We start from the raw sequence: 26,017 nt of genomic DNA on the forward strand, positions 1-26,017 counted from the left end.
AAACATCTATATTCTTTCTATATATGTATTCTCTATAGCCAACTAACTCAGGATTTAAACTTAAATCTCTTATTTTGAAAAGGTCTTCTAGCATAGTGATTACAGTGTACATGTTAGTTCAATTATATTGTCATAAGTCATTAATGGTCTAATCATGTCAGTGGGAAGGGTTGTTATCACCACATATTGTAATAATTTAGAGTTTTTCTTTTAAAACAAACTGATAAATTAGAGCCTATCATTTCAACATGTAGGATTTATATATTTTTATAATTCTTCAATTTGACTGTTGACTTTGAAATGAACCAAAATACGGATTTAAAACTGTCAGTCTGAAATTAATCTATCATTCAATGTCCTAATAGAGAAAGCTTTGAGTTTTTATTTTCCCTAAGCAGTCATATTTTAAAAATGTGCATTAAAGAAAGAAAAACAGAATAAAAGATTGAAAATAAAAATACCATGACATTTATTTTATAGTTGCAGATAAATATGTCTGATAAGGGATTTAATATTTGGTAAATATCAAGCTTTAAAATTTATCTTAGAGATCAACTTTGAGATTAAAATTCTGATTTTCAAATATTTAGGGGAAAAAAATCCTGAAAAGCAGAGGAAGCCAGGTAGTTAGTCATTTTATAAACAGAATGATGGCACAAAAGTAAGATGAAAGAGTACTGTTTTAGAAATTAAGGAGGTAGAACCATCAGAGTATTGTTGCCAAGTGAATATGTGACTATGTATGCATATTTACATTATATATTATGTATAAGATTTTAGTGGGTAAAACATGAAAGTAGTTTGTGTGCTTTTCCTCACTCATCCTACAAACCCAGAGCTTATTGTTAGTGGGATCCAGGTAAGAAAGAGTGGTTAGTCTTTGCAGCATGTACTCACTCAACACAGGGACTTAGACTGATTCAGGTTTCATCCATTTCCACCCATATGGTCATGGGGAGGGAAGAGAGTTCCAGAAAATCTAACGCAGACATTTAAATTTACCAGCCAAAAAGCCACACACAGCACTACCACCATAACCACTGGGCAGCACCAGTCAAGAACAGGTTGCAAGCAGGACACGGCGTGATGCTTCAATTGGTCGAAAGAAAGAGACTCAGATAAGGATGACAATGCGTCTCTACCAAACTTCGGCCCATAGCACAAAACCCTCAAAGTGCATCCATGGAGTGATTCTTTTTAATTTCATTAAAAACATAACGTATAAACTAGACAACAATGGCTTCTCTTTTAATTATGATTTAGATAGAAGAACACGGAAGGAACAACCTAATAAAAGGCTGTCAAAACTGCCTTTGCAATCATCTGTGGAACATGGTTCCATGGAGAAGACTGCTCTGATAAAGACAACAGAAGATGGCCACATACTGAAATTCTCAAAAGGTAGAAAGAAAATATTATTGTGATTATGCTATTATATAACACACAGTCCAAATAACTCATCTTTCTACCTAATTCCTAATGCTTACTACATAGCTTATACTCTATGTAGTTTGCTGTAATACTGTCATATACAAAATGCCCATAAGTCAGTTTTTTAACAGCCTTATTCTCATTCTTATATTTTGATTTTCTCATATTCTCTGTATAAATCAATACCAGTTATACAATTAGATCCTTGTAAACTAGTATACATTTATTCACATTTTCTTAGCACACACTAAAATAGACATCATTATCAATCTTAGCATATCCTTTTAGAGAAAAAGAGAAACAATGTACATAATGCCCTAATACCCAGATAGGTATTGCTAATACTACTCATTCTTAAGAATTGGCTTTATGGTAGCAAAATATTTTGTTTATCAGTTATGCTTATTAAACTTAACTGTTAAAGATCAAAATCTTGGGGCACCTGGGTGGCTCAGTCATTAAGCATCTGCCTTCAAGTTGGGTCATGGTCTCAGAGTCCTGGGACTGAGCCCTGCATCATTGGGCCCCCTTCTCAGCAGGAAGCCTGCTTTTCCCTCTCCCACTCCCCCTGCTTGTGTTCCCTCTCTCAGTGTCTCTCTGTCAAATAAATAAATAAAATCTTTAAAAACAAATAAAGATTAAAATCTGATCAACTCTGAAAATATACCACTTATTACAGAAAAGACTGCAAATTAAAAATTTATGTTCTTCAAAGTAAATATACTTTCAAATTCAGAGTTTCAGACTCAGTCTATCCATTAAAATACTAAAATCTTAAAATCTGCTGAAGTTCATGTTCACAAACTACAAAGGATATGGTAATAACCTTGACCAAAGAGCTATAAATATCAACTAATCAATATAAAATAATTCCTAGTTCACTGACACTGGAATTTAATTCTATAATTCACTACATTTTATTGAATATGTATTAAACATTGAATGAAATGAAAAAGAGGACATATAGGTGCTCAATTACACGTTAAGAACTTCCAGAGGACATTATTCATTAGACTAAGATTAAAATTAAAAAAAAAAAAAGAAAGCTTAGGTATAAATTAAGATTTATTTGTTTATTCGAGGGAGAGAGAGAGAACGTGTACATGAATGGGGAAAGGCAGACAGGGAGGGAGAGGGAGAGAATCTCAAGCAGACTCCCTGCTGGGTGTGGAGCCCTATCAGGGGCTCTATCCCATGACCCAGAGATTAGGACCAGAGCCAAAATCAAGAGTCAGATGCTTAACCAACTGAGTCACCCAGTCACCCCTATTGCTAAGTTTTCTTAGGAAAATGAGGGCTGTTAATATAGGATGTATTTTGTTTTAACACTCATCTAACAATGGCCTGCTTATTTTGAGTGTTTTTTTTTTTAATCCTCTTAACAATCCTCTTAACCGAGATAAGCACTAGAGGTATATATCAAAATATTCTCACAAACGCCAACTTTATTTTTGCTAAATCGTTGTTAATTTAAATATTCATGAGACTACCATTTTCCTTTAATTATTTTAAAATTTCCCTACCCCTTAATTTTTTTTTTTTAATTTTTGGTACCATTCTCTATTTCTATTAAAGGCTATCCACTGTACTCCAAACTTTACCATTGCAGTACTACTCAATTTTTCTACTTCAGAAATATATCAAAATTTTTCAAAAACAACCTACACATCCTTCTGAGAATAAAAAGTATCAGACAATAGGGTTAATAAATTTAGACTCAAGATTTTAACAGGGCTTGGTTTAAATAACAAACCATAATAGAAGTTAAATACATAATAGAAGTGAATAATAGAAGTGAAATACAAGTAAGTATGATCTGTGACTTCACTACAACTAAAATAAATAGCTTCCTACATTACGATGATTACATACCTAATGTTTGCATGGTCTTTTAAAATTATAGATGGCTATCACTCAGTTCTATCAATTATATACTTGAGAGAAGTTTCTAAGTCTCAAACATTGTAGTTCCATATTGCGAGTTATATTTTAAATTGATTGCAAAAATTTTGGCCCTTTGGGGAATCATTTTATGTTTCAAACAGCTATCAATCCTTTTGAATTAAATGTGATGAAAAAATTGACTGCTTTTTAATATGGTAATTATTTTATTTTCTATTCCCTAGACTAGAAAACTGGTTTTGAAGCTAATTATAAAAAAGGAATTTTTAGGTCAAAATACCAGAAATAACACATATGCAAAATAATTGCTTAAAAGTTCACATTTAGAAAGTAAGCATTTGGTTTTTTTTAAAGATTTTACTTCTTTGAGCCAGAAAGGCAATGCACACACACACCAGCAGGGGGAGGGGAGAGGCAGAAGGAGAAGCAAGGGCTCCACTGAGCAGGGAGCCTGATACAGGTTCTATCCCAGGACTTGGAGATTCTGACCTGAGCCAAAGGCAGATGCTCAACCAAGTCAGATGCCCCAAGAAAACCATTTTATGAAAAAATGTTATTTTAAATTTAATGATACAAAAACTTCAAACAATAAATGACAAAAATACAGAAGAGAAAAGATTTTTTCCATTAACTTTTCCATTAGAAATGGAAAAAGACGGCATGCGTGTGCTGAAAAATTATCAAACACCACTTTTTCTTGTCAGTTGTTTCTTAGCTTGCGGTGCAGCTGATAAGCAAAGAAGGTCTAAAAATTAAATTATTCTGGAGTAAGGATGTTCTTCGATGGGTTAAGGATGCCCTCCAATCAGAAGAGATAAAAAATTAAATAGAGAAGTCATTTTAAGAATTAAAAAATACCATTTAGGGGCGCCTGGGTGGCTCAGTTGGCTTAACGACTGACTCTTAATTTGGCTCAGGTCATGATCCCAGTGTCATGCGATCAAAGCCATGCTCCACTCTGAGCAGGGAGTCTACTTATTGCTTCTCTCTCCCTCTGTCTCTGCCCCTCCTCCCAAACAAGCACTCTCTCACTCTCTCTCAAATCTTTAAAACAAAATGAAAAAAAAAATGCAGATACCACTGCATACAATATTACTTTCTTTAAAAAATAAAGCCTTCCAGGGGCGCCTGGGTGGCTCAGTGGGTTAAGCCGCTGCCTTCGGCTCAGGTCATGATCTCAGGGTCCTGGGATCGAGTCCCACATCGGGCTCTCTGCTCAGCAGGGAGCCTGCTTCCCTCTCTCTCTCTCTCTCTGCCTGCCTCTCCATCTACTTGTGATTTCTCTCTGTCAAATAAATAAATAAAATCTTTTTAAAAAAATTACAAAAAAAATAAAAATAAAAATAAAAAATAAAGCCTTCCACTATTTGTGTAATTCTCCTGGAGTCTTATTGTCTCTATCCTAAGTGGCCTGATAACTGCTGATCATTTCCACATTACTGGCAATGATCACCAAGAAAGTACAGAAACAACAATGGGTCTTCACAGACTTGGAAGAGTAGATATGGAACATTTCTTCTGGCATGTTCCAGACCCAGGGAAGAGGAGACAAGAAAGGGCCCCAGTGTCCATGGGAGCTAATAAAGAACTTCTCCCAACTTCCACTTACAATCATTGACAAGAAAGAAAAACCACTTTTACACAGGAATGAAATAACCAGCAAGGCCTATATCACTCTATCTTTCCAAAGCTATATACCTTAAGCACTATTTTTTTAAAGGGTCACATATTATTCATTAAGTTAAATAAAATAGAACTTCGTTTGCTCTACTGAAAGTACTGACTAAATTCAATTTCAATACTTGCATAGCTCACAGTCCCTGAACTTTTAAAATATGATCTATCTTGAGATAAAATAGTGCTGGAATCTTTAGTCCACTCAAAGTCTTTCTTTTTAAATAGGACTTTGAAAGATCTTTTAAATGCCTTTTTATCTCTAGGGAGAAATCTGCTAAGATTTTATACAAGAAGCAAAATGCCAGATGATTAAAAATTCTCATCTCAAATTCCAGGCCTCCGTTTTCTCTCCAATTGTCAATCCCTTTTTAATTTGCTGTGAACAGTACTGTCAGTCTGTTTGGAAAGCTATTCTAATTTAAGATTTCATTATCTCTCTTCTTCAACCTTTGAATGGCCTGTCACTTGTTATATGCATCATAGAAAGCTAGCCAAGTACACTTCTGATTTCCAGCTATCAAATTTACAAAGGAATTGTATTGTACACACATCCTTTTATACTGTGCCTCCATGTTCCCTCTCAAATTTCTTTAGAGAAACAAAAAAACAGTTCATTTTTATTTATTCTTCCCACTCAACTGTAAGCAAAAGTGTAGCAGTTACTGGACCTTTTACAAATTCTTATTCTTGTTAAAAAATAAACTAAAAAAAAAAAATCAGAGTATTTTCTTTTTCACACAGTTCCCAGTAAGGTATGAGAAATAAAAGAAATTAAGGACATTTAATAAACATGCTGTATAATATTTTATCTCTTCCTTCAGAAGAAAACAGAAATATCAACTCTGAAAACAAGTGAAGATCTAGGATATTCCTTAGTGAGTTATATGCACACTAGACCAAGAGCTGAGATTTATATGATCTAAACATGGATGTTAGCCTGATTAGATGAGGTTTACATTTAGTTCAGTACCAAAATTAACCATGTATGTTGACAAAAATTTCTAAACACCTTTCTAAGTACTCTTGACTTAGAAAACATTTTTCATGGAGCTCCTAACCGGAGAATTTCCATTTGGCCAAATATGTAACATGAAGAGAAAAATTATGTAATGAAATCTAGTATAAAAAGATACAGTAAAACATTATGAACGATGCCACATTTTATGCCCCAATTTTGTCTGATTTTGGTAGCATCTGCTAAGATGGGCATGAAGCATGTAGATGTTACCATTGTCCTATAGTTCCCATGGTTCCTAGGAGGCCATTCTAAAATGCCACCCAGGGCTATGGAGTCAACTAGCATTAAGTTTTCACCATATAAAGAGGTGTCTGTTGAGTCAAAGGAACTAGAGAAGAGAAGAACCCAGCAAGAAATGTCTCAATAACCCATAAATCGCTCCTCAAAAGAAAAAGTTAAAATTACCTGTAAGACCCATCTTCTACCCAGCTCTGGCCTAAAGCCACCCAGCCCAGCAACAAGGATCTTCTACCTTCCCTTCCTCTCCTTGCTTCTACCTGGTGGGGGTAAAATTCAGAGAATGGCTAGGAAATGCTCACCCCCTTGGCCCCTTTTCTACTGTAGGCTTCCATTAGCTCTCATCTAGAACAGGGGAGAAGAGTTAATAAATACCAAGTCAAACTGGGAATTTTGACTATTACATGGGAATGCACATTTTGATTTCTGAGTTGAAACTTTTTAAACTGTTTTTAGGACTTCAAGTGACCAAGGCCACTTTATTATCATAAAGTCCCAAGGAAAGTCCCTTTTATTCACAGTCACTGACTAGAAAAGTTTAGGAGGCTAACAAAATAAAGTTACATTGTCACAACAAACCATGTGTACACAAGAAAGTAATTCCTATAGAACATAAAGTTAGTTATAAATTTTATGAAAATTATTGTGCCCACCTGTCATTAGTAGAAGATCTTCCGAGTAAAGAGGTTAAGTGTAATAAATGAAATACATACTTGTGAGATGTTAATGTGACATGGTCATATAAAATGGAAAACATTGGGTAAAATGACTTAAATTTTGTTTAGAACATGCCATAAAAATTGCTAGAAATAGTGAGTCATTGACAGTAATATGGCAGGTGATACAAAAGACAGAAGCAACCACCATTATATACGTTTACATAAAAGAGTTGAGTGAACCTTCAACAGTAGCTCTCTCAAGAGCTAATTTACAACTTTTTTTTTTTTTAAGATTTTATTTATTTGACAGATAGAGATCACAAGTAGGCAGAGAGAGGAAGGGAAACAGGTTCTCTGCTGAGCAGAGAGTCCGATGTGGGGCTCGATCCCAGGACCCTGGGATCATGACCTGAGCTGAAGGCAGAGGCTTAACCCAGTGAGCCACCCAGGCGCCCCTAATTTACAACTTTTTAAAGCGAGCTACAGATTTTTGTAATTCTAAATATCATAATGGGTTAAAATATCCCTCAAGTTTCAATCAAGGGACTTCGCAAATTAAACCAGGTATGGAGTGTTCCAAAATGTAATCAATTTGTAGTGTGCATAGAACAATCATATCTGCACAAAACAGTAAACAATTTGTCAGCACCATTCTGGTCACTGGGCACCATGATCAATTGAAGGCCTAGACAATCGGGTTGTTGGAATAGTCTTCTGCCCGCTTTTAAATGTGACAAAACAAAAATGAGACAAAACCACACTTCAGGAACTATAAATTTCAATCTCTACATCTGCAAAGCCTACATATCCACTCAGTAACTTAGGTAATTCTCCAGGAAAATGATCGATCTGATCATTACTATAGAAGGTTAGAATTGCAAGTTTATTGCCGTTTCAGTCAAGTCTACTCATTTGTTCAGTTTGGTGAACATTAATTGGTTTCCAGGGCACAAGTGCTTAAAGAGGAAGCACAGAAATTGTGATTCTGAATCAGAATGCAAAAAGGGTGGGTATAAACCCAAATATAACAGATGAGTATTTCTCAACTATTATATTTTAGTACAAAGTATGAAATACCCAACTGAACTTTCTCATAGCTTGTTTTTATTCTTTTAAAACACAAGTTTAAGACTACAGCATTTTTTTCTCAGGAAGTAAATTTGGGTTTTAGTCAGCCCGGACTACCATAACAAAATACCATTGACTGGGTGGCTTAAAGAAATTTATTTTCTCACAGTTCTAGGGCTGAGAAATCAAAGATCAAGGTGCCTGCCTTTTTGAATTCCTATGAGAGCATTCTTTTCAGGCTCGTAGACAGCTGCCTTCTTATGCCTTCACATGACCTTTCCTCTGTGTGAGTACATATACAAACCTCTTTTAGAAGGCTACCAATCCTGCAAGATTCGGGGCCCAACCGTATCAGCTCATTTTACCATCATTACTTCCACACAGCTCCTATGTTTGTGTCCTCCCAAAATTCCTAGGTGGAATCCCCACGTGATAGCATTAGAAGTAGGGCCTTTGAGAAGTCATCAGAGATAAAGGAGTTTATGAAGATAGAACCTCCAAAGCAAGATTAGGGTCTTCCCAAGAAGAGGAAGAGAGATCAGAGCTCACGTGCTCGCTCTCTCCAAGTGTACAAAGAGGTCATTCGAGCATACAGCAAGATGGTGGCCATCTGCAAACCGGATAGAGAACCCTCAACAGGAACCAAATCCACGAGCACCTTCATCTTGGACTTCACACCTTCCAGAACCATAAGAAAGAGTATCTACTGTTTAAGCCACTCAGTCTATGGTATTTTGTTAAAGTAGACTGAACTCTAACAGTATCAGTAAAAATCAAAGTCTAAGCAATTATCCATTGGGCTGTATATGACAAAGACCTTTGCTGCCTTATCCACAAGGGATTCCCTTTATTTTAAAATATCTGCTCCCTACTCCTAACCCAGGAAGTACCTATACGCCTTGCCTACTTTTAAAAAGAACATTTCTTATTCTATCATGTAGCCCATTCTATTGTTTATTTGCTCATTTTATGTTCCACTCCCACCCACTACAGGCAAAATAAGGAGAACATGTTATAATTTTTCTCCTCATGATACACATTGAACATACCTGAAATTAATCTCAAATTAGTGAACTTTCACTTAATCATTGCCTGCTTTGGAGGTAACTCAGTAATATCACAGTTCATAAAAAAACCCCTGAGGTCCAGGTTATCTTATCATGAACTTTCTTAGATTTCTACACTAATACTAGATAGTTAATAACATTTTACCCAAATGTAATACTGCTATATTATAAAAGTGTTATTTTTCTTAGCACATATAAAAGCAATCTATATTATTCAGTATTTTGAGAGCAGAGCACAACTCTGATTTTTGTCTAGAGATTTTGGGTTTTTTTCTGAGCTATCTCATAAATAATTCAAAATATTTCTTAAATACACCAAATACAAATGAAAGATACACTCTCATGAGATGAATGAAATTAAAATGTACCAATAATCATTATAGTCAATAGAAGAAAATGCATATTTCAAAACCAAACACTATGTGAAAAAACATTTTAGCTCTACAATTGATAACTCTTTTTTGTTAACTTTTAAAAATCTACTTCGGTTATAACCAAACCAGTTACATCCCAAGTAATCTGCCTTATTCATATTAATCATTCTAAGTTACACCAAATAATCCTGTTTCCCATGGCTGTGTTTCCTTCAAATCGCTTATTATCCAAGAACTCACAATTTTACTCTTTAATTTCAGTTCATTAAAGAAAAGACATATGAGACAAACTTTATTTCTAAGTTAACTACAATTTAAAAACTAAGACTATACACTGTAAGTGAGTATTTTACCAATAGGATGTAAAGTTTCTTCTTACCAAATATATTTGGTGAAGCAATACTATAAAGTAACATCAATCTAGTGAAATTTTTTCACATGTACTCTAATTTGTTGAAAAAAAATTACAGATGTAAATCCAGCCTTTTGCCCCAAGAGCACCAAATTATATATATATATATATGTAGATATATATATATATATGTAGATATATATATATATATATATATATATATATATATATATATATATATATATATATATATATATATATATATATATCTACATATATATATATATTTTTTAAGATAGTTTACATCTATCTTTACAGTTGTTGGAACTGTCAAGTCAGACAGCCTTATTTGGAGCATGCCAATCATTTAAAATATTAACTTTCTAAAACTATAAAAGAGATTATTACCCATATTATTCTTTATTAGAATAATAAAATGAGTTGTTTAAAACAAACATAAACTATTAATTAGCACTCTACAATTAAATGATGTCCATCTCTTGCAAGAGATTTGTTGTTAAAATTTATAAAGATCGAAAAGCTAGCTATACAATTGTCAGCAAAGGCAGGGTAGGTTTTTACTCCATTCTTTTTACTGATATCATTTGAGATATTGTGGCTATAAAGACAAAATAAATCAACATCAAGATAAATTGCAATGGCAATATTAGTCATTTTAATTACTAATTTTAATCATTAATATTAATTTTATTAGCTAATCAGTTTATTAATTAAAATTGATTTTATTTGTAAGTTCAATTCGTAAGTATTGTTAGTAAAGCAAAGGAGACTTTAAAAGACAATACAATTAATTAAAAAAAAAGACAATACAACTCCTGATAATTGTCTCCCTTTATCAAAATGAGTACTCCCTTTTGATAAAAGTTCATTTTTTCCATTTCTAAAATGGAAATAATTGTCTTGCTTACATTACAATGTGTAAGGACAAAAGTATTGAGTACCTGAAAATGTTATGCAATTTGGAATTATTATTTCCCTTGTTACTGAAGATTCTTTTGGAACTATAATTATTCTATAAATAAAAATTTCTATTGATAGAGGACTATAGAGCATTCTATGAAGACATTTCCTATACTTCGATCTAAAGAAATTTAAAAAATAAAGTTCTGTAACTGAAACCAAATGGTCTGAATATTCAGTCCTTCTTTTACTAGTTTCTATGTGTTTTTTTTTTACAGTCCAACAGATAAATTGGATCTGAAAATTAATTATGGCTTGAAAGCCTTTGAAAATAAAAGTACCAACCAGCGAAATTATAAAAAATGAACACTTTCAGATATGGTTCTAATTAAATGTACTACTCTAAAACTGTAAATATATCAATGAGCAAAGATAATCACATGCAATTCTTGGGACTTTAAAAAGTAATTGCCTCTAAGAAATTAGAACAGGACATTCCTTACGAGAATAAAGTCAGTCACATAACTATCTTAGTGAAAGAAGAGGCTGTTTCCTTCAGTTAAGCCTTCAATTAAAGTAAGCTTTCACATTTATTAAATTCAGAAACCTAGAGCAATCCTGTAAATCTGATATATTCCAACGAACCGCATGAAGAATACCAGTAATTATTAAATTTCAAGATCTTGTTGACATTTCTGATTTTACTCCTGTGTCATTTACTCCCACGGTCCATAACATGGAATATGAATTTTAAAAGAGTAGAGGCCAGGCAAGGTCAGAGTCTCACTGATGAGATTTCAACAAAGGGGGAGAAGCCAATATAAGATAAATGAGACTAAATAAATAATCCAAGACAGAGTCTTTTCTTTTTTTTAATTAAGACACGTTCCCAAGTATATCTCAGACTTCTAAAAACACCTATTTAAATGTTTTATCTCATTTTCTAAATCAAAGTATTTTTTATTCTCTGAGACTATTAAGTCTTCAGCATATATGTGCACAGTTTAAACTGCAAAGAAAAACATTTATAGAATTCAAAACTTTTGCAACATACTAACAACAACAAAAAACACCCTAAACCTATGTATACTGTGTCACAGTGTTATTTTTAAAAATTATGTTTCGATTCACTTTGTGTCCATTTTTATGTCTCTTCCAGTATATACCAGAGGAAGACTAACTATGAATGTGATTTCAACAACAACAGAAACAAGAAATCAAAGAGGGGGGATAAAAAGAGTAAGAAAATAAAGATTCTCATGTAGAACACATTACCTTACTAAGCCCAGTGGACAATTCTGTCTCCCAAATAACGCTGAGTTAAAATTAACTCAAAAGTAAAATAATCAAGAATTTCATTTACTATAGTGATTGAAAATATAAAGACTGGAATTAGACTTTTTTGAAGTTGGACCCCATCTCTTATTAATAATATGGCTTTTCCTTGAAGAGTGCTTCAGTTTTCCGTTCTTCAAAATTACTTTAACAATGTTATAGTAAATAAAGGAGATACTATATTTAAAGATACTATATTAAAAAGGTTGGCATGGAGTCAAACAACTACAAATTCAGAAAAAATGGTGTCCTTAACTAACCAGACCAGTGGAATTGTGGACTCTTCTGACCCTGTTGTTCACAAAATGTACACACAAGGTAACTTACTAGACTGGTAAATTAGGCACTAACTATCTATGGAAAAAATGAGAAATCTCTTTTTTCATTTATTTCTCCAATATGTCATTGAGAAACTAAGCACAGTCACTTTATTTTTTCTGGGTAATCTATTACTGAGGAGAAATCTTTCTCCTATTTTCATCCTTCTAATACCTTACCAAGAATCTCTAAGTTGAGGAAAAAAGCAAGTTGAAAAGCAGTATAAAAAATCTTACTTGGACAATTAGCTGCTCCATTTACTCTATAGGACTGTGGCCCCTACCTGTTAATCATGACAAATAGTCATTAGCTTCAGGAGGTACCACTGCTGGAGATTTTAATTTTCTATGTTAAATATGTGTGCTATATTAAAATTTGCCATCATGGTATATGCTTTTTAGAGAGGGAAATTCTAATGAAAATTTTCAGAATTTCTTGACAACCCCTCATAGATTGCCTGAACCACAAGGAAATTTTTCTACAGAGAGGAAAATAGATTTACTGCTCTATAGGAATGTGAACTAGAGAAAGTACAGGGAGCCTCATTATTCTGTGTAACTGAAGGGAGGGAACTGGGCTGAGTGGGTCAGGGAGGTAACAGAATCTGTATACCATACTGGTCTGAAATGGTGTCTCATGTGCCATCTAGACCAGGAAGTAAGCTACTGGCCTTAGAGAAGCATTAGTAAGTAGGCTCAAGCCCTTCTGCTAAGTTTCACCAGTGAAGGCCATCCATGTCCATCAAGGAACAGTGCTGTGGCCCACTATTTCTTTCAACCCTATCCAACGTGGGAAGAATCAGCATGGAGACAAAGCTCTTCAAAACATCCCTCCCAACTTCCCCAAACCTCCACATTCACACGCAAGCAGATTAAAACCTCAATACAGTTGACCTTGTTATTTTTCTTTTCTTCTAGCACAACAAACAATCTATGGACTTACTCAGAGAATCCATCGAGACTACAGATACTGGACAGACCTCCTCTCCAGAACATAAGGGGTTAAGTAGGTAGGGCTCAATTCATGCCCTATTTATTTCAGTCATAGTGGTTCTTGTTTTAATTTCTTTTTACATATTTTTTCCATGCAAATATATATTTTAACAAAATGTTCCATAGATTATTACAAAAAAAAAATGACTTGAGTATCTTTTTGGTAATGCTACTGATTTTCAGGAGTAAGGAAAAAATAAATCTCCAAATATGAGACAACAAAACAGAAGCACAATAAGAACAGCTTTCTACCAAACTGAAAACATTGAAGTTGGCCTCAATTTCTTCAACATAGTAATACAGAACCACACCCTCCCTCCACCCAAAATAAAACCCCGTGCCAGGAAATCCGTAGAGTATGGACAAAAAATTATTTTGACTCAAAACTTCCATATCTAGCCAGTGTGTTCTTCTAATATGAATTCAACAGGAAGATAATACCTTAAATCAATAAGATTATTTTGTTGGCATACCCAACAAACAATGGATAAAAAAATCTGAAATGAAGGCCAATAAAATTTTTTAAAAATTAGAAACCATCATATAGCTCAGTATTGTCTGAATAGTTGTAACAATTACAAAATGCAATGGCAAATATCAAGATAATGCTTTTTAAAAAGTACACAATGATCAAAGTTTAAAAAAAAAATCTGAACCTAAATCCCAGGTAATTCCTAAATGGATCTAGAATTAACAGTAAAGAAGTCTAATTATGTTTAATTCTCATGTAACAACAGAAACTACCTATATACATCATTTTGTTTCTTTTTTTATCAAGAGAAAAGTCTTACACTTAAAACCTTAAAAGAACTGATAGGAAGAAAACATTGTGTACTTTTTCAAAATTAAAAACAGAATAAATACAGTAATTTGATCAAGAGGAAATTTGTTATGAGAAGAATCACACATACATTTCAAATTCCCTTAAAAAAAAAAAGATTGTATTTATTTATTTGACAGAGGGAGAGAGATCACAAGTAGGCAGAGAGGCAGGCAGAGAGAGAGGGGGAAGCAGGCTCCTTGCCGAGCAGAGAGCCCAAAGTGGGGCTCGATCCCAAGACCCTGAGATCATGACCTGAGCTGAAGGCAGAGACTTAACCCACTGAGCCACCCAGGCACTCCTCAAATTCCCTTTTAAACAATCTCACAGTGAGTCCAAAGTATAAATGATAATTTATATTCTTAGTCCCTATACTTAGTCTCCTGTGCTTTAATAAATTTGAATTATAATTAATAGGAGCAAAAAACATTTAAATAGCACCTACTACCAGGCTGGAAAACAAGTATATTAACCTCCTTTATCCTCACTCATCTTTTAGGTTAGTTATCTTATTCCCATTTTACAGGTGAGAAAATGCTTGCACAGAAATTTATAGCATTTACTCAAGAAAAAAAATACTGCAGGGGTGCCTGGATGGCTCAGTCCATTAAACATCTGCCTTGGGCTCAGACCTGGGATCAAGTCTCACATTGGACTCCCTGTTCAGCAGGGAACTTGCTTCTCCCTCTCCCTCTGCCTGCTGCTCCCCAAGCTTCTGGGTGTATGCGTTCTCTCTCTCTCTCTCTTTCTCTCTGTGTCAAATAAATAAAATATTTAAAAAAGAAAAGAAAGGAAAAAATATTTCAAAAGGGCACTTGGGTGGTTCAGTAGCTTAATCGTCTACCTTTAGTTCAGGTCGTGATCCTGGGGTCCAGGGATCTAGCCCTACTTCAGGCTCCCTGCTCAGCAGGGAGTCTGTCCCTGCCTTCTCTGTCTGCATGCCCCCTGCCCTTGTGCGGTCTCTCAAGTAAATAAAAATCTAAAAAAACAAACAAACAAACAACAACAACAAAAAAAAAACAAAAACAACCCTGCAAAAATTTAGCTTTGAACTCAGGCCATCTGGCTCCAGAACCCAGGAAGTTATAGATACCCAATTCATTCTACTGCCTCTCTAATTAAGAGGAATGTAAGAAGCACACTTTAAAAAATCTCAAATGGTCCTTTCTTCTTACTAATTACTTAGACAAGCAGGGAGAGTAGAAACTGGTCAGAGAAGGGTGAACATGGGAGACCAGGGCTATGACTGAACAAAGCCCCTGCTTTCGGGGTCTCAGGTACTCCTTATAAATAGGTTATCCCAGTCAGATTCTCAGGCTCTACGCCCACTAATATATCGGTTATCTCTGAGACTCTACTGACACAAGCTCCCTGCCCTCTATTTTCCTAAGTAACTTATTCCCCTCACTGAGGGAAGCCTTCTCAAGCAAGTCTTCCGCTCAGTGGTTCTCGACTTTTCATCTTTCCCCAACTTCACTGGAGTCCACAATGTTTTGAGATGCATGTATTTTTCAACTATATCCTAGGGTAAGACGGGATTTAAAACTGCATAGTCTAAAATGTATCACTCTCTCCGTTTATAGTTTGTATATGTGTATTTGTGTGTACTTGTGCTATGTAATTTTGATTTTTTTAAAAAAATCTATTAATTTTCAGTTTCGATGGCAATTGGGAAGTCAGAATTTTTTACTCATTAATAGGAGGACATCCCCAATGGATGCAGACTCTCCTACAAATATTCACATAGTGAGGCTATATGAACATAAACTACTTGTGAAAATCAGATTTCTTCTTTTATAGAGAGTTGACCACAGACTCTTCAATGACATGGAAACAAGACAGTATCCCATTTGTTCCTTTTTCTTCCCCAGTTTGGAGACAGAGAAGACAGACAACCGCATGGTATTCCAACAGCTGTTTAAATTTTATTACTTACAGCCCTCATAGATGTCCGTGGGAATATGGACTGCGGCATGCTGATAGGAGATCTGTCGTCCAAAATTAGCATCATCAATAAAAACAGGTTTTATCCTCTGGCTGCCTGGTTCACTCTCATTTTTTTCGGGCTGTATCCAAAAAGATAGACAATAAAAAGAATATTACAACTTGAGATAACAGTCTCATATTGCTGTCTTCATTTGACAAATGTGTGGTCTTCAAAAAACCATCTGCAAGAATATTTAAAAATACACGACCATGATGACCTCTAGACTTAATGTGGTACTTGTTTTACAATATACAGAAATACCAGTAATTGTGTTTTACATCTGAAACCAACGTTATATATTAAATACATCAGAATAAAAAAAGAAACCACAATGAAAAAATATATAGTACCATGATGATATCAGATACACAAATTATATTCAGGACTCAGAATTAGTATTATCTTCAGACTATTCACATTAAAATCTAACTTCTCTCCTCGTTTCTTCAATGCTAGAGTCACTGTGGATCCTCCTGAGGGGACCAGAGCTTTTTCATATGCAGCACTTACTACAAAGAACCTTACAGAACAGGACAAATTCCATTAAATAGAATCAAATTAAGATTATCCCCCAATATAAATTTCACTATGCTACTCAATTCTTACAATGCGGTTGAGGGTAATTCTTCATTTGACAACTTGTGGTAAACATGACTGCAAAAAGATAGCAATGAAGGATTATTTTATATCCTGTTCCCTTGATTTTTGCAGGCTTTCCAGTTGTACCAATTTTTGTTTTAAAAATAAAGTATACTAACAAAAAAAGATCTTTTGTAATTAAGCACAATTAAATCCTAACTGCAACCATTTTGTCTCCTGAGGTGGGGAGTCAGGTCCAATCAATAATGATTCAAGAAAAGCCCACAAAAGTTTAAGGTTGAGAATTCATTATCTACCTATTCAAACTAGGCTGTTGATACTGAACCACCTTATTGGCCTTCCCTCGCAGGAAACTGAGAATTCCATTCATTGATGCAAAATGCAGCTCTGTAACCTTTTTGTTGTTGTTGTTTTGGCTAATTACACTAATTTTTTTCCCCAGTTCAAATACAGCTGTTTTAAACCTGCCCCCCCCTTTTTTAAATTAACTGCGGTTTATATTTTCAACTCAGTGTTGGAGACTATTTTCAAATTCCAAAGGTAATCTCATCAAAACCAAACTGAAAAACAAATCACATTTGACTCCTTCTGGCAGCACATTACAGCGATACAAGTGATAAACAAGAGAAAAGATGTAACTGGACAACCAGAAAATTTCCCAAGACAGCTAGAAGACAGTGCCAACAACATAAAGTCATCAGGCTTACAACAAACTGTGTCCAGCTGTCCATACAGCCCTGAACATGTAAATGACCAAGTAGCACATTAATATCCTGAGATATTAGGACACACATGTATATGTGTGTGTATGCTCATGTGTTTATTTTTTCCTAGGGAAACTGCAACATTGGAAATATTTCGACATTGATACGAACAATATGGCCTTAAATGAAAAACAAAAAACAAAAAAATCAGTGTCTTCCAAAGCTGAAAATCCAACCCACCATCAGGTAATGAAATCAATTTCATAGGTACTTATAAACCAAATTATCCTTTAAATGAAACATTAAACTTGGTTATGACCAAATTATTTAAGTGAAACATACTTTATTTAAAAAAAAAAACAAAAACAAAACCTAAGACTTTGTCAGAGAGAGAGCACAAGCAGGGGAAGCAGCAGGCAGAAGAGGAAGCGGGCTCCCTGCTGAGAACGGAGCCTGCAGTGGGACTCGATCCCAGAACCCTGGGATCCTGACTTAGCTGAAAGCAGACATTTCACCAACTGAGCCACCCAGGAATCCCTAAGTGAAAACATATTTTAAAAATATTTAAAAAGTACACTCTGTATATTAAAATGAAGAGCTATTTTGTGAAGCTCGTTTCAGATAGGACTATATGTGTTTATATGTGCACATATTAGACCGTGATGCCAACTATAAAATTGGTCACAGACAAAAGTACTTGAAAACCAATCACTGGATTTTTTTCAAATGAAAGCCATAAATAATAGTTATCCACAAAGAAACTGAATATATAACCAAACAATAGTGTTTCAGGTCTAAAATTTGAAGCATAAATCATACTCTTTTCTAAAAGAAAGGGTGTGTGTGTGTGTGTGTGTAGCACTTGCAGAGTGTAAGAAAGGAGAGAGAAGAGTTATAAGGAAAATAGGAATCAGAGAGCGAAAGGAATTCTGAACCTAACACATCAGCCTTGATGGCAAAGGTTATTTAATAAATAATGAAAATGTTAACTAGGATTCAGCTGTGGATTCAACCCTGGATTTTACCACATTGAAAAACTGACACTCCATTGTCTGTTCCTGAGCCCTAGTGACTTGAATAAGGAAAGGGGCACATTAAAACAAACGACTTTCATTAAGAAGATGAATGTAAAGAGGACACCAACTATGAATGATGTCCCCATTTATCGCAGCTGAAAATATTCTGAAAATTTCAACATTTTGCAACAATGGTTTCTCGAAGTACGGACCTTGGATAAGCAGCAGCAGGATCCACTGAAATTTTTAAAATGTGGGCTCTCAGGCTCCAACCCCAAATCAACTCAGTCAGAAACACCCGGGGAAAGGCTGAGCGATCTGCAGGGCAACAAGGCCTCCAGGTGATGCACTACTCACAAACACTGGGGAGTCCACTGCTTAAAACTACCGGCAGTTGAAATCAGTCATGTTTGTATTCGGGACGACTCACGAAAAAATCTGGGTTGATCGCTACTTAGCATATTAACGAATATCTACTTTTTTAACGCTCCATGTATAACAGTTTTATGATTTGTGAACAGAAGCACGAAAATGGTAGTATGGTGAGGAGGATTTGTCAAAAGAGGTTTTCAGAAAAGAGTGGCATCTCAGGGGCTCAGTCATTTGAGCGTCCAACTCCTGGTTTCACTTCTGGCCATGATCTTAGATCAAGGCGCCCTTGCCCCCAACCCCCTCTGCTTGAGATTCTCAGTCCCCATCTCCCTCTAACCCTCCCCCTGCTCATGCCCGCTCTCCCTCGCGCATGCAGTCTCTCTAAAATATAAAAATCTTGGGGCTCCTGGGTGGCTCCGTGTGTTAAAGCCTCTGCCTTCGGCTCAGGTCATGGTCCTGGGGTCCTGGGATGGAGCCCCGCAGCGGGCTCTCTGCTTGGCAGGGAGCCTGCCTCCCCCTCTGTGCCTGCCTCTCTGCCTATTTGTGATCTCTGTCACATAAATAAATAAAATCTTTAAAAATAATAATAATAAAATAAAATAAAATATAAAAATCTTAAAAAAAAAAAAACTTGTTTCATAAGACAACAATCTTTCAAGATACTCTAGGGGCTAGTGCCATATTGATTTAGATTGGGGAAAGGCTATTCCAGTAAAAGAATAACAAAAAGCACATTGGAATATCAAAGGCTCTGAGATAGGCCTCACTCAAGATTTTAACCCAGCATTCTCAAGCCTATGTTAACCTGGGACCTTTTTCCCTCAAAATACCTCTTGCAAAGAATATACTTAAAAAATTCCGTAGAAAAGCCGAGCGGAAAGCATGCGGGCCAAAACATTTGGTTCTGCCCTGTTGCATTAATAACCTCTCCGTCTTGAGCTACTCGGCGTTCCGTGGCGTTCACTTTTCTGGCTTATAAATCAATGGTGTAAGGCCACAGGTGGTGTCTTTAGCCCATGGGCCCAATCAGAATCAGCTGGGGAACCTGAGGCCCCACTAATGATAACATGATCACAACAAAGAGGCTGTCTTTTGAAAGCATCTCTCAGTTGATTCTAATATTCTCTCCTATCTTACGTTAAGAACCCTCAACCTAAAAAATCTATAATTTTCAGTTCTGAAAAAAATTATAGTCCCGATTCTATAATTTTAGAAAAGAACACATTACTTTTCTCTCTTTCCCAGAAATTCCATTTACATCTATTTCTAGCCAAATTTACTAGACATATATGAAGAGTAGGATCAGATGATAGATTAATAGACAAATAATGAAGTACATGTGCATATGAGGGTTAGGAATATGTGGACATTTGCAAGTATCTCATCCATTCAGTCACTTGAGACATATTTGTTGGCAGACTGGAGAAGGATTTATTGACATTATGTTTATAGAAATGCCATTTAATATCTAAACCTGGATACAAGTTAAATGTTCAACAATAGCAAACTGTCATACTTATGTGTTATTAAGTAATATAAAAGAGCAATTACATTGGGAATGCATATATAAACTGTTTGTTTAAAAATGACTTTAAGCATAAAAACGAAACATTAAGCAAAAAGAAGGAGGAAAATGCCTATTATTTTCTTTAAGATTTTATTTATTGACTTGAGATAGAGAGTGAGCAAAAGATCACAAGTTGGGGAGGGGCAGAGCAAGAGGGAGAAGCAGGGCACTGGGCAGGAAACCCGACTCAGGGCTCGATCCCAAGACCTGAGCTAAAGACAGATGCATAATCCACTGACCCACCTAGGTGCCCCAAGACCTATTATTTTGAGAGAAAGACTGATATACAGAGAAATGAATAGATGAGTACAGAGCAAACGGTATAAGCACTCTGGTTGGTTTTGTAGTTATGAGATATAACTATATGTTTCATGTTTGTGTTTTCTTGTTTTTTCCAATATACAATGAAAATGTATTTGTAATAAAAAAACATTAATTTTTGTTTTGAGCCCTTTGCACTATCAAGTACTGTATGATTATCTTACAAAGATAAAAGTTGTTTATACTTTTATCTATCATACTTAAAAGTAAGTTTTAAATACATTTTATGGAGATCCTTACACTTTTAAATTACCACATAAAGAGTTTTAGGAATAACTTTTAAAAATGCAGTTTTCAAAAAAATTAAAAAATTATTAATGTCCTTCTCAACTTGTATAATCATGTGTCAGGATTAGTTTTAATGCACAGTTGATAAGTATATAAAGAAAAAATTATAATAATAAAAAATAATTTCATGACAATATTAGACTTTCTGATGTAACTCCTTTATTTTCTTAAACTTATGAAATTATTGTAACTTACTTATGATACCCTCATAAGTCATGTCTTTGCCTATCTTGATATATTATGGCATTATATTATATAATGTAAATACAGCAAATATTAGATACAAAAGCAAAAGTGAGAAAAGGAATTCAGAGAAAAGCCTCTGAACATACATTGTTTACTATGTTGACTATAAATTTCAAATAAATTCCCTTCCTGGAATTAAGATTTCCTATTAACAAGAATACACAGGAGAAAAATAAGCATATCTCTTACCAACACTTTTCCCCAAAAATATCTCTTTTGAATTCTCCAGACTACCCTACATTAAAAGGTACCTGGAAACTGAGTGTGTCTATTCTAAAATGGATTTGATTGCATTTATTAGAACACATAAGTGAAACATGAGAAGTATGTTTCTCATACTATTCATCTCAATATAATCTCAGTCATTAAATAATAGATTAGATCACTCAGAGACCAAAGTACAGGTCAGTGTTGGATGTGTAGGCCATTCAATTTTACAAGCAGCACATATTGGCAAATTTAATTTGGAAAATCAAAATGATAAGTCTATGGCAGATATAAGAGGCTCTGGCATATTTGATACACTTACCTCAAATGAAACATTCTTAGATTTAGCATTTATACTAAAATATTTATTTTTAATGTTGTGTTACCTTTATCATGTTAAAACAAAACAATTCTGAGAGCAAAAGGTTTATAAATTAAAATTAAAATTATATTTTACCTAAATTGCAATACAAAGTGTCTTAACTAGTTTGTCACGATTCCAACTTCACATGCTCACCTAAAAACCCCGTTCACAATCATACTCTGGCTAAGTTTAACTCCCCTGCTTCTCCGTTATTTTTGTGCTCCAAAACACTGCGAGAAAGCTAGTTGACTCTGAGAAGGAATAGTTCACTAAGACTCCCTACAGAAGCATCACAATTGGCATTTCTATCGCCCAAGTGAAAACAGAGAAATGAACGAGTTCTTGTGTAATGACCCAAATTCTTTATAACTAGAGATTATACCCTGGTGTACAATTCTCCTTATAAAATTTCCACCTCTAAACACATTCTTTTCTTTTTTCACAACTATTTTATAGACATTATTTACAACAGAGATCTGTAACTTTGACAATGTAGCCATAACTGATTTAAGATTTTTAGTTTAGTTTCGTTTAGTTCTACTGGTATTTACAGTCTCACATAAAATCCTGGATATATAATACGCCTTTAGGCATGGCATTCATCATCCAATATAAATAATTACCATGTATATATTATATTTAAAATGCACTTTCTCAGTCACTAAATTTGAAATGTCCGGCATTTGGAATCAATTCCACAGATTAAAAAGCAAGTTTGCCTGTGTAACCACTAGTTCACCCTTGGTATCTAAGCATTCTGCAGTGCTCCATTAGTTAAGGCTGAGTCCCTGTTCTGACCTTACAGAGGAAAGCCTTCTTCTTCTTCTCCCTTTTTTTTTTTTGAAAAAAAAAAAAAAAAATATATATATATATATATATATTTTATTTGAGGGAGAGAGAGCAAAGGGCCAGAAGGCAGAGGAGAGGGAGAGACAGAAGAGAATGTCAAGCAGATTCCCTGCTGAGCGTGGACCCCGACTCGGAGCTCGATCCCCCAACCCTGAGGTGATGACCTGAGCCAAAACCAAGAGTCGGATATTTAACCAACTTAGCCACCCAGATGCCCCCAAAGCCTCCTTTTTAGGTAAGTCATTTGCATCAATTAGAAATGGAGATTCATCAAAGCAGCTGCCAGCTGACCATGCCCAATTAATTAACAATGGATAGAGAGAGAAAGTTGCTAAGTGCCATCCAGACTTCATTATTCTGGTCGGGCTGTGAAGCCAGGCTGAACATTAAATGATGATCCAGGTGCTGCGGCAGGAAGAACATTGTTGCATCTCCCGAGTTAATTGGTTTGCGATGCTATTTTCACCTTGAGGTTGCTATGACTCAGGGATGCATCCAGCGAGTGACTGGTATTAAAACGGAAACATGAGTGGGAGGACACAGTCTAAATTACGCAGTAAAGACTTCAATAACACACTTGGATTTTGTTTGACCGAATCATAACACCAATAAGAATAAAAATTTTATATTATGAATTTAATAAATGGCCCTATTGTCCTTACAGAAATGTGTTAGTTTAGCTAATCATAATATGTTTCACAAAGAAAAAAGAGGTTTTGTTTAAATTCAGAGGATTTCCCCAGTTTTTCAGGTAATTAAAAAGTTATAATTCCTTAGATTTACCCTGAAAAACTATGGCATTAATTCCTCAGAGGCCATTTACTCAATGCAATAATAAAAGAATGCTTTAAAGTGAACATGAAAAGCAAATTTATAACATCAGTGGTCAAAGGAAAATTGAAGAAACAATTCTAGTTCTTAAAGATTAGATTCATTGTTAAGACTCCATGTATTTTCTATTACTAATTACCACATATAAAAAAGAAAGAAGAAACAGTCTGAAATAAGCAAATTTTGCGGGGGGTGGGTGGGGGACGGAAGACTAAGGAGCTGACACTGTGCAATAACAGAGACAGAAGTTAAAAAATACTGAAGTGGGTTCTAAAGACATATGTACATGTATGCGTATATGCATATATAAATACTGAAGTGGGTACTAGTATAGTATAAATACCAAAGTGGGTATATATGCATACATGTATGCATTTATGTATATATAAATACTGAAGGGGTGCTAAGGACATATATACATGTATGCATATATGTATACACATACATACATACATATAATTCTATTTTTGTCAACTATACATCAATTAAAAAATTGGTATACTCTTTTCTAAATAGGACAGCAAGTCAAATCTAGCATGAATGTGAAATAAAACACAGAAAACTGGACTAAATTAATTGAAAAAGAGAGATCAATCACTGCAATAACTTGTTTATTAAATCACATTTTAAAAGTCAAAAGAGACATTCCTTAAGTAAAGTGTATTGAGGTTTCCTGCTGATGATGCTTACCATGATAACATTCAAAAAAGCTAAAAAATAGACTCTTAGAACATCCTCAAAATAAGATTGCAGGATGGATGAATGCATGGGAAAAACCACCTATGCCAGGACCTACCACCCAGGAAGAATGGAAGCCATTAGAATCTCCATACCGCCCCCCCCCAAAAAAAGAATCTCCATACATGTAAGTGTGATCACAAGAAGGCTTGAGGGATGGTTTAAAACATGCCACTAGGAATATGAAATTTCTAAATCACCAGCATTAGAAAAGCACATCATACTATCATAGGTATGTATATTTAAATAATTAAAATTAAAAATATTAATATATTAAAATTAAGAATTAAAATATTTAAATAATTTAAATTTTTTAAATTTTATTTCAAATATAGTTGTTTGGGGTTTTTTTTTATTTTTTATTTATTTATGTGACAGACAGAGATCACAAGCTGGCAGGCAGAGACGCAGGCAGGAGGAAGCAGGCTCCCTGCTGAGCAGAGAGTCTGATGTTGGACTCAATCCCAGGACCCTGGGATCATGACCTGAGCCGAAGGCAGAGGCTTCAACCAACTGGGCCACCTAGGCGCCCCTCAAATATAGTTGTTTAAACACATATATTTTATATACAAATACGTAAACTGAATTTGGGGAAATGGCTGATAGGCTATTTTTCTCTACTAAGGAATTATGAAACGATATCTCACATATGGAAAGAACTACGTGATTTTAGAAAATCTAGAAGTTCAATATATATATTCTTATATATATTATAGAAAGAAAACATTTACGTAAGGCCATTCTATTTCTTCAAAAAAAGCATATTTTTATATTATAAATATTAGAATAGACAAATATACTTTATAAAATATTGTCAGGGCAAAAGATGTTTAAAAAACTGCAAGGTACTAGGAGCCTGGGTGGCTCAGCAGTTAAGCGTGTGCCTTTGGCTCAGGTTGTGATCCCAGGGTTCTGGGATCGAGTCCCGCATCGGGCTCCCTGCTAGGCGGAAGGCCTGCATCTCCCTCTCCCACCCACCCTGCTTGTGTTCCCTCTCTCACTATGTCTCTCTCTGTCCACAACCCCCCCCAAAAATAGAATATTTTAAAAAAAAAAAAACCTGCAAGGTAGAATCAACTATTTTCCTTTAATATACAAGTAAAGACTGGCCAATGCCATATAACTAAGGTATAGTTCGAGAGCCCAGACTCCAGGTCTCCAACATCCCACACCAAACTTACAAGACACGAATAATGGTCTATGGCCTGCAAGACTCCATATGCTGTATTTCCCACCTGACAACCCTTCCTGCTCTCCATATCCTTGATCATTATGTTCCTGCCACACTGCCCTGTTTTTTGGTCCTTCCACATATCATGCTCTTCTTGGTCCAGTCATCCTTGTACATCCCTTTGCCTGGATTGATTTTCCCTGCCCCCAACCCTAAGAAAATCTGTAGGCAAACTTGATATAAAACATTAGTTGGGCTTTAACTCCTCGATTTCACAGATTTGATTCCTTGTTACTTCCTTTTAAAGTGTTAATCAAGGCCATCATTTTGATAAGAACTTAAATAAAAATGAATGTTCCATGTGTCCAAAGTCTCCAAAAGAATTCACTGGAAGGCTGGACGAAGACATAGAATCTGCATTTATTTCAAGTAAATGAAATAAGAAAAAAATATTAATGTCTGCTAATACATACTGTATGGATTGAGATTAGCACTCCCCTCCACTGCCTTACTCATTGTTGTGAGCTGGTCTCACATCGTCCGTCACACTCCAGGTAGCAAAAGGAGAAAGTGGAAACCCCTCAC

At 35.0% G+C, this 26,017-nt stretch overlaps 1 protein-coding gene across 6 annotated transcripts in view; it reads right to left on the reverse strand.

Annotated features, from left to right (window-relative positions):
• CACNA2D1 (calcium voltage-gated channel auxiliary subunit alpha2delta 1) overlaps positions 1 to 26,017 on the reverse strand; it is a 503,137-nt gene that overhangs the window by 158,892 nt on the left and 318,228 nt on the right. For all 6 annotated transcript variants that reach the window (XM_004739625.2, XM_004739624.2, XM_004739622.2 and 3 more), the window contains exon 6: positions 16,108 to 16,237. In XM_004739625.2, coding sequence (XP_004739682.1) covers positions 16,108 to 16,237 — 130 coding nt within the window. The remainder of the gene's footprint in view (positions 1 to 16,107; positions 16,238 to 26,017) is intronic.

The sequence above is a fragment of the Mustela putorius genome, unplaced genomic scaffold (assembly GCF_011764305.1).
Source record: "Mustela putorius furo isolate JIRA1106 unplaced genomic scaffold, ASM1176430v1.1 tig00003845_pilon_pilon_pilon, whole genome shotgun sequence".
Lineage (NCBI taxonomy): Eukaryota > Metazoa > Chordata > Mammalia > Carnivora > Mustelidae > Mustela > Mustela putorius.